The sequence below is a fragment of the Notamacropus eugenii genome, chromosome 3 (assembly GCF_028372415.1).
Source record: "Notamacropus eugenii isolate mMacEug1 chromosome 3, mMacEug1.pri_v2, whole genome shotgun sequence".
NCBI classification, from domain to species: Eukaryota; Metazoa; Chordata; class Mammalia; order Diprotodontia; family Macropodidae; genus Notamacropus; species Notamacropus eugenii.
This window is the reverse complement of record NC_092874.1, coordinates 104,563,856-104,573,860: the sequence shown is the minus strand read 5'-3', so window position 1 is coordinate 104,573,860 and position 10,005 is coordinate 104,563,856. Positions and strand designations below refer to the sequence as shown.

At 39.4% G+C, this 10,005-nt stretch overlaps 1 protein-coding gene across 1 annotated transcript; it reads left to right on the top strand.

Moving 5' to 3' along the window:
• The first annotated feature begins 527 nt into the window (after positions 1-527).
• On the top strand, positions 528-1,472 carry LOC140531214 (taste receptor type 2 member 41-like). Its single transcript, XM_072650279.1, has one exon. It carries the CDS (start codon positions 528-530, stop codon positions 1,470-1,472), a length of 945 nt encoding a protein of 314 aa, XP_072506380.1.
• Positions 1,473-10,005: the final 8,533 nt, after the last annotated feature.

Sequence of the window (10,005 nt, the reverse complement as noted above, 5' to 3'; positions counted from 1 at the left end):
AGGTTGTCTGGAAGATAGTTGTGTCTTCAGGGAGTAGGTTTGGGAGGCAGCTTGGTACAATGAAAGGAGCACTAACTCTCAAATTACAAGACATGGATTTGAATCCCACCTCTGATGCCCAATACCTGTGTGATCTTGTGCAAGTCACAACCTTGCTAGTCCTCAATTTTTTGATTCACAAAATTTGGGGATGGGACTAGAGAACCCCAGAAGATCCTCCTATGTCTTGATGCATGATAGTATGGGAAAAAGGTTCAGTTTCCATGACCGAAGCCCAGAGAAATTATTTTCCCTGATCCGAGCAAAGAATGCAAATCATATGCATTTGAAAAGAAACTGAGACTAGTGGAGATTTGCATCCATACAGAGCTTTATGGACCTTTCCTCCCCAATCTCACAAAACTCTCTAATTATACTGTGGCTTAGAAGGAAGCAGTAGAGCTTTCCCCCTGTACAATCTCATCAAGCAAAACAGGAGTTCCATGAACTAGATCTAAGCAAGGGTTTTCAGTGAAGGAGTGACTAAAATGGTGGAACCATTCACAGTCTTCACCATGGTTCTCTTTGTCTTGTTATGCTTCCTGGGGATCATGGCTAATGGCTTCATTGTTGTGGTACTAGGAAGGGAATGGGTTAGATGCCATCAGCTGTCTCCCTGTGACATGATCCTGATTAGTTTGGGTGCCTCCCGTTTTTTTCTGCAGTGGGTTGGAATGATACACAACTTTTTCTATTTTTTTCACTACCTACAATATTCCAAGGAGCCTATCCGCCAGTACTTTGGGATTTACTGGGATTTTCTGAATACAGCCACATTCTGGTTTGCTACTTGGCTTAGTGTTCTCTTTTGTGTGAAGATTGCAAACTTTACTCACCCTATTTTCCTTTGGCTGAAGTGGAGAGTAAAGGGACTAGTGCCTTGGTTTTTACTATTCTCCCTGCTAATCTCTTTCATTGTCAGCATGCTGTTTTTTGCAGGGAACAATGTTTTGTATCAAGCGTTCTTGCAGGAGACATTTTCTGGGAATGGAACCTTATATGACTTCAATAGGAAACTAAAAATTAACTATTTTTTCCCTTTGAAACTCATTACTTTGTGTATCCCCTCTTCTTTCTTTGTAGTCTCCATAGTTCTCCTGATTACCTCTTTGCAGAGACATTTCTGGAAAATGAAACGTAGTGCCAACAGTGCCCAGGATCTTAGTATTCAGGCTCACATGAGAGCTCTGAAATTACTGGCCTCCTTCCTGGTCCTTTATGTTCTTTCTTTTATGTCTCTTATCACTGATGCTGCCATTTCAGGTATTGGGAGTACCTGGTACTGGCCTTGGCAAATTGTGATTTACCTCTGCACATCTGTTCATCCCTTCATCCTTATCTTTGGCAACTCCAACCTAGGAGGGGCATTCATGAAGCTTCTTCTTCTGCCTAAAGCCTTTTGGAATGACAAGGGAACATCATCTCCTACCTAAGATATGCACCTCTCTCTCCCATACCAAAGAAAACCAAGGACTGGAGCAGAACATATCATTTGACTTTAAAATTTTTATCCTGTTGAAGTCCAGATAAAAGTTAAACATTTTCCTCATTCCTTCTTCCTGTACTCAGATATTCAAATGAGTCTGTGACATCATGAATTTAGTAGTGTCTGGTTTCCAATGAGACCTTATTGATGCCTGTATCTACCGGCCCATCCTGTTTCTCTCTTGTTCTCCCTTGAGTTCACCATGAGGGGTCTCCAGCCTGTATGTTGGAGGTCTTCCTTGTCCCCTTGTTTGTGACCTTTGGACAGTACTAATGGTATACCCTGGTTGTCCTCTTGTCATTTTTCACCCTTGTCACTGTGTTCCATTCTTTTAAGAAAAAAACTCCACAAATCATGTAGTTTTCAAAAGACATTGTTTTTTTCTTTTTAAAACAACCACAATGTCTTTCTTCAAACAACCCTCAGGAACGGTCACTTCTGGGTTGTCGTTCCAAAAATGAAGTTTTCAAGGCTGTCACAGATGCTTCTTCTATCACAGTATCCATGTGATGAAATCATTTTCTTTTTGTATTAGAAACACCTTAAAATTTCTGTTTAAATGTTATATTAAAACCTTTTTTCTGTGTAGAATAGATACATTGTATATCCATATTATGCTCAAAATGTAGCTACATTATACATATTGAATATATATACACATTTATATCTACACAAATAATATATACATTATAGCCCTTATTGTATACAGACCAAATGTTCACTTGAAAGCATCTAGTTTATGATATTAAATTATTATTTGTAGTAGTAGTACAGAGGAAAACAATAGAAATTTTATAATGAATCACCATTTGTTCTAAGATAACTCTTTATCTCTCTGTTCCCCCTCTGCTTTCTTGCCTCCCTTTATACCTATAATATACTTATACCTGTATCTATATCTAAACCTATTCATGTAGCCATATCAATACTGTTATACATAAAGATATCTGTACCCTTCTCTGTATTTATATTTATATCTGTCTCTATCTCTATCATTGTCTCTAATCGCCACATATCTACAAGCAAAAGGTTCTACAGCAGAGACCATTATCCGTATTCTTGGGCCAGGTTAGAGTGTTTTCATGGAATTATCTGGTCTTAATATACTCTATGCCTAAAAAAAGAAGAAGGTGAAAAGAAAAACCCTTCCTGAGTCCCTTTCTTTTCTCCCTGAAGGTCCTTCTTTTTCTCTCCAAGTTACCAATCCCAACAATCATCATGAATCAGTCAGGCAGACTTTTTCTTCCAGTTACTCAAAAGAAAAAAAGAAACAATAAGAAATGTTCAAAGAGTCCAGCAAATACTGTATAAAAATTTACTTTATGAATTACCTTTACTCTACACAATGATTATTATGACTACCAGGCACACTAAAACGTTAGAAAATGAATTTTATTTTCTTAGTGTCCTCTTGTAATCTGTGGGTCTCATAGGCTCATATTTTGGCTTTCTCCTAGGTTTTCCCCTTAGCCCTAACCAAGCTAAAAACAATCACAGGGAAGAGGCAGGAAGCTGAACAAAGGATAGTCCACTCATGGAAGCAGTTGTGCAAGGAGAAGGGAAAGCCTGTTTTCCAGAGTGGCTGGCATAGCCTAGCAGAAGTTGGAAGGGAAGTAGAACTGGGGAAAAGTGAGTCCTGGTAATAGAACAGTGGTAGTGGTGGCCCCAGTAGCATAGAATAACAGAAGACTTCAAGGGGAATTGTGGGATGGGAGGGGGTAGGTCTTAGGGAAAAACTCTGTTCTCAAGAGGCAGCATACTTCACTGGATGGTGGCACACTGGGATAAAGCCCTCTTCTTTGCATGCCAGTTAAAGCTCTGATGGATTTCCATTTCCTATAGAATAAAATCTGAATTCCCTGGATTTCAAGCATTCAAGGCCCTCCATTTTTTGGTCCCTTCTAAACTCTTTATCCTTATTTCTCCTCCTACACATTATTCCCTAAAATTGTGGTCAAAGTGTCCTACTTTTTATTTCTTGAATGTAGTGACCTGACTCCAGGTATTTCCCCTGCCTGGCATGCCCTTCTCTCTATTTTCAACTTATCTAAGTCTTGAATTTCATTTAAGGACAAACTATAAGTCTCATCTTCTCTCTGAAAACCTTCCTTCCTTTGATTTCAATGATTGCTCCTTGCTGAGAAATCCTGAAGGACTTATTGAATATACCATTTACTTGTCATTTAAAATTTTCTGTCTTATATTAATTATTTTTATAAGTATTTGTTCATATCTCTGATGAGATTCTGGCTCCCTTGAAGGAATAGGGCATATAAGAAGCCTCTTTTGAGTCCCTTAGACTTAGTATAATGCCCTTCCCACAGTGAATTCTTGGAAAAATACTTGGTGATGGTGATTGAGAAGTAGAATCTATGTTGAATCTGTTTTTGTATCCTTAGTAACTAGCATTTGATTTTGCCCAAAGTAAATGCTTAATAAATGCTTGTTGAATAATGCATGTGGTAATAATGCTTGTGGTAATAATGCATGATTTGGATGGTAGTACAGTTTGGAATAGGAGTATCATCAGAGCTGGGATTCAATCTAGAGTAGAATTGGGGAAAAGAAGAGCATTTTCTCTTTTATTCAGTCAAAAATGGAGGCCAAGAGGCTGAATATATCTTATCCCTGTGAGTCAAGATTATGTTGGCTTTCTTTACCACTCATGAGTGTAAAATTATAGTACAAATTGTGGCCCAGAGACTTCTGACATTGGGTCAAATAGAGGGAAATTGATCTTGAGCTCCAAAGTTATTATTTAATTAACCATTATTTCCACATAGAATTTAGTATGGGAAGTTTCCAAATATAGCTTATATCTAGGTTTCTGTAAAGGAGGGTAAAGCTAACTCTTGGGTAACTACTCATGGCAACATATGGTTTTGAATATGACTGCCTACATTTTGACCCTACTGAAAATGCAGAAACTGCAGAGGACTGGAGGGAATTCAAATGCAGAAATCACAATGAGATTCTCAAAGATTTATCAACATTATAGACAATTCTCTTCATTTTCTAGGTGCTTCCACTTTTCACAGGGTCCTGTAGTCTGACTCAGCACAACTCTGTAGTTTGGACTTTCCTACAAGGTAAACTGAACTTGGGGTTGCCATCAGGGCAGCACCCTGATATTCTAGTGATTCTTCTTCCTATGAGTCCTATACAGACTTCTGCAGTGTTGTTATTCCATGTTTTTTATTTCTCTGAAAGTGAAACATGTTTTGCACAGATAATACCTTTCCTATTATACCTATGTGGAATGTCTAAGTTAAACCAAAATGTTTTGTTCTCATAATGACTTGGTTTTAGTCCCTTTATGGCTAATCCATCTGGGGTCAGGGGATACATGGGTAATCCTGTTCTCATTTCAAGAGGTACACTGCTCAGGAAGTTTCTCTTCTCAGGATTTGTCATAGTCCTGAGAAGAAACCTCCAAAACTACACTGCTTTCTTTCACTAGAAGGCTAAACTCTTGAATTGGGATCCCCAGGAAATACCTCCCCTCCAATGAGCAGAGAGGTATTGCGGACTGGCAGTGTCCGTCATCTGCTCTCAGGCCATGTGAACTTGGGACCATGGGTAGTAGACTGAATATTATCTTTTGTTCTAGTGCTCCTCATTCTGGATATATCTGCCCATAGCTCCAGCAAGGATTACACAAATGCTAACAGGAGAATAAGAACTGGAAAAGGGAGAGCAGAAGAACTCTATGCAAGGGGCATTTACAGCTCCAAAAGAAGGAAAAACTAAATTGCTCACCTCTTTCATCTACTCTCCTTTGCTTTGATATTCAAATAATATCCCTATGTATTTATGGAGACTTCTGCAAAGAGAGCAACCCTATTAACTACTGTGTTTGAAGTGACATGGAAAATGATACTATGTAATCTCTGTATCATCTTCTTTCTGCTCTGTGTGGAGTTAATAGGGACCAGTTTTTCCCATCATAATGTTGTCATAGAGTCAAGCTACCAGATTATTCCCTCATTTTCTCATTTAATCAATCGATATTAATTATATGCTTACTAAATACAAAATATTGTTCTCCGTACTGGTTCTTTGAAGTCTTAGTGATATATTTTTATTGTCTGTTGTCTACATTCCTGACTCTCCTGAACTTTCACTAAAATGACCCCAGAAACATCTTCATTCTAGCATCCACACGTTGGAAATAAATTCTGTCACTGTGGACTCTGACCCTGATTGGCTACTTCCTTTATTTTTTGGAGAAGGTTCAGACTAGCCACATCTCATCCCTTTTCAAACTGTAGCCTTACTCTTCCTTACTTTGTCTACAATCCCCCCACCTTCAGGTTGGTTTTATATGTTTTCTTCTTTAGAATATAGAGTATATGCTCCTTGAGGTAAGGGTTAGACTTTCTTTCTGCTTCTATTTGCATTGTCAATGCTTAGTGTAACGCTTGGCATATTGTACCCATTCAATAAAAGCTTGTTGATTTGACTTGAAATGAATCTTTCCTACATCAATCTATATTTAAATCTCTTCAAGCTTTCTCATCTTTGGAAAATTTTATCCATATTTTCCCGTACATAATCCAGAATTTGAACCCAGGTCTATCAACATTTCAGCTGTACTATATTTCCACCTTTTTGATTCATAAAAGCACTTTATCAGGGTCTCACTGAATAACTTTGTTATCCATTGTGTGACATGAGAGATACTGGCAATGGATCGTGCAGACTATATCCTTCATCAAAGAAAGCACTGTGTCCTGTGAGTGAAGCAGGACTGCAGTATCTCAAAGGAAATGGGGGATGTGCAAATTGAGTGACATCTCCACTTCAGGTATTCCTGTGGGCTATTTACACCAGATCTTTTCTTTCTCTGGCTTAAGAGACTACTGGGTGTTTTTTTAAGTCCTTGCATTGTAGTGAAGTTCTAAGTCTACCACAAAAGATTCTTGCACATGGTGGCTGTTGCTGTGTGCAAAGTTCTCCTGGTTCTACTCCTTTCACTCAGCATCAGATCATATAAGTCTTTCCAGGCCTCTCTGAAGTCTTCCTATTCATCATTTCTTACAGCACAACAGTATTCCATTACATTCATATACCACAATTTTTTCAGCCGTTCCCCAATTGATAAGGACATTTCATTGAAAGAAATGGATGCAAATCTCTCACAAGCTCAATTACTGTTGTTCCCTTTAATTTGCATTGCATTTGACTAACTTCTAACAAATTTAGAATGAGTTAAAATGCTCTTCTGCCTCTGCTCTGAATCCATACCATCATCCACTTTTGTAGATGCTCTGTTTTTATTTTTCTCATTAACTCATTACCCTCTTTACATCATTCTTGATATGCCTCAGATGTCTATTGTTCAGCAAGTTCAAAATCTTCCTTGCCTTCAACTATGGTCCTAGAATTTACTTTCAAAAATTGATTCAGGGTTTAACTGACTGTTCAAAATAATATGCATATAGTTATTTCAAACACTTACCAAGGTAATCTTAGTCCTTAATAAATTGAACCAAAACAAGATGCTGTGGCAAACTAATATAATCTCAGTAGTTGGACTGGATTTACAATTGAATGGTAGTCATCCTATTTTTTTTAAAAGCCCTATAAATGGTGGTGGGACTAACGTTTTAGATGCCTCTTCTTTGGACAACTATGTCCATTATTTTGTTGATAATTGAACCCACTAAATCTTTCAGAAGCATGTGCCTGCCCACCTGGGGTGCTCTGTTTCTTCTTTTCTACTTATTCTCATCCAGACCAAGTCCAAAACTCCTGTCCTGAGCTGGACAGTGTGAGGTCTCATCAAGAGGATAAAGACCTCAGTCTTGTGGATGGAGAAGAGACCCTAATTCTGTACTCTGTTCTTTAGGAAGATACAAAGAGAAGATAACTATCCATAAAGCAAAGTAATGTTCAGAGCTAGGTGCATGGAGAGTTACTCTGGAGAAGTTGGATGAAGACTTTGCTTTGGGATTAAATCTTCTAGGTGAGACCATAGTGATTCATTGGTGAGCACAGTGAAGAAGATTGTAGGCATTGTTGACAAATTAGGCAATTTTCCCTAGATATAAGATTTGTTCTCATTTCAGATAAAGAGCAGGATGGAACCCCATCAGAGTATCCATGGGCCTTAGTCCCCGGAACGGGGGATTGTGCAAGAATCTGGGTGTTAAAACCTAAAGGGAGGCTGCCTGTCCTTGGAAGGACAACACTGCTGCTTGGCATGTATTAGAGAGTGTTAAGACTACACAAGATGGGGGAGGAGCAAAGATGGTGGAGTAGAAAGATACACATATGCTAGCTCCAAACCCACAGCCCATAAAATACCTGTAAAGAAGAACTTCCAATAAATTCGGGAGCAGCAGAAGCCACAGAACAATGGAGCAGAGGAGATTTTTGTTCCAGAGAGACCTGAAAAACTGACATGAGAGGTCCATTGCTCACCAGACCCGGAGCAGAGCCCAGCCCTGCCTTGGCCACGTGGCACCCACTGAGAGGAACAGATCTGAGCAGGCTTCAGGGACAGAATCTCCAGCAGCCGAGCAGGTCCCTCCACCCACAGGTGCCAAAGGTCAGTGAGAGGGTCTTTTTGGCTGGCTGAGAGGGGAGCGGGGTGTCCCTCATAACTCAGGACCCCTGAGGAGGCAGCAGTGGAGGCAGCAGGGGACAAGGGCTTCCTAAGCAGGCAGGAGCTCAGATCCATTGTTGAAGGTCTCCACATAAACCCCCTGAGGGAACTGAGCCCTTGTGGTGGCCCTGCCCCCACCTGAGCACCTGAACTTAATCTCACACTGAATAGCAGCCCCACCCCCACCGAAAGCCCTGAGGCTGGGCAGCATTTGAATCTCAGCCCCTAAGCACTGGCTGGGTGGATCTGGTGGCATGGTGGGTGTGAAGAGGAAACTCAGAAGTCAAGTCACTGGCTGGGAAAATGCCCAGAAAAGGGAAAAAAAATAAGACCATAGAAGGTTACTTTCTTGGTGAACAGGTGTCTCCTCCCATTCTTTCAGATGAGGAAGAACAATGCTTACCATCAGGGAAAGACATCAAAGTCAAGGCTTCTGTATCCCAAACATCCAAAATAAATATTTAGTGGGTTCAGGCCATGGAAGAGCTCAAAAAGGATTTTGAAAGTCAAGTTAGAGAGGTGGAGGAAAAACTGGGAAGAGAAATGAGAGAGATGCAAGAAAAGCACGAAAAGCAGGTCCATACCTTGCTAAAGGAGACCGCAAAAAATGCTGAAGAAAGTAACACCTTGAAAAATAGGCTAACTCAATTGGAAAAAGAGGTTCAAAAAGCCAATGAGGAGAAGAATGATTTAAAAAGCAGAATTAGCCAAATGGAAAAGGAGGTTCAAAAGCTCACTGAAGATAATAGTTCTTTCAAAATTAGAATGGAACAGATGGAGGCTAATGACTTTATGAGAAACCAAGAAATCACCAAACAAAACCAAAAGAATGAAAAAATGGAAGATCATGTGAAATATCTCATTGGAAAAACAACTGACCTGGAAAATAGATCCAGGAGAGATAATTTAAAAATTATGGGCCTACCTGAAAGCTATGATCAAAAAAGGAGCCTAGACATCACCTTTCATGAAATTATCAAGGAAAACTGCCCTGAGATTCTAGAACCAGAGGGCAAAATAAGTATTCAAGGAATCCACCAATCACTGCCTGAAAAAGATCCAAAAAGAGAAACTCCTAGGAACATTGTGGCCAAATTCCAGAGTTCCCTGGTCAAGGAGAAAATATTGCAAGCAGCTAGAAAGAAACAATTCAAGTATTGTGGAAATACAATCAGGATAACACAAGATCTAGCAGCTTCTACATTAAAGGATCAAAGGGCGTGGAATATGATATTCCAGAAGTCAAAGGAACTAGGACTAAAACCAAGAATCACTTACCCAGCAAAACTGAGTATAATACTTCAGGGGAAAAATTGGTCTTTCAATGAAATCGAGGTCTTTCAAGCATTCTTGATGAAAAGGCCAGAGCTGAAAAAAAAAATTTGACTTTCAAACACAAGAATGAAGAGAAGCATGAAAAGGTAAACAGCAAAGAAAAGTCATAAGGGACTTACTAAAGTTGAACTGTTTATATTCCTACATGGAAAGACAATATTTGGAACTCTTGAAACTTTACAGTATCTGGGTAGTGGGTGGGATTACACACACACACACACACACACACACACACAGAGCACAGAATGAATTGAATAGGATGGGATCATATCTTAAAAAAAATGAAACTAAGCAGTGAGAGAGAAATATATTGGGACAAGAAAGGGAGAAATGGAATGGGGCAAATTATCTCTCATAAAAGAGGCAAGCAAAAGAATTTTTAGTGGAGGGAAAAAGAGGGGAGGTGAAAGAAAAACATGAAGTTTACTCTCATCACATTCCACTAAAGGAAGGAATAAAATGCACACTCATTTTGGTATGAAAACCTATCTTACAGTACAGGAAAGTGGGGGAGAAGGGGATAAACAGGGTGGGA

What these genes read in the sequence shown, in the direction of transcription:
- LOC140531214 (XM_072650279.1), top strand. Translation starts at nt 528, where the DNA reads ATGGTGGAACCATTCACAGTCTTCACCATGGTTCTCTTTGTCTTGTTA.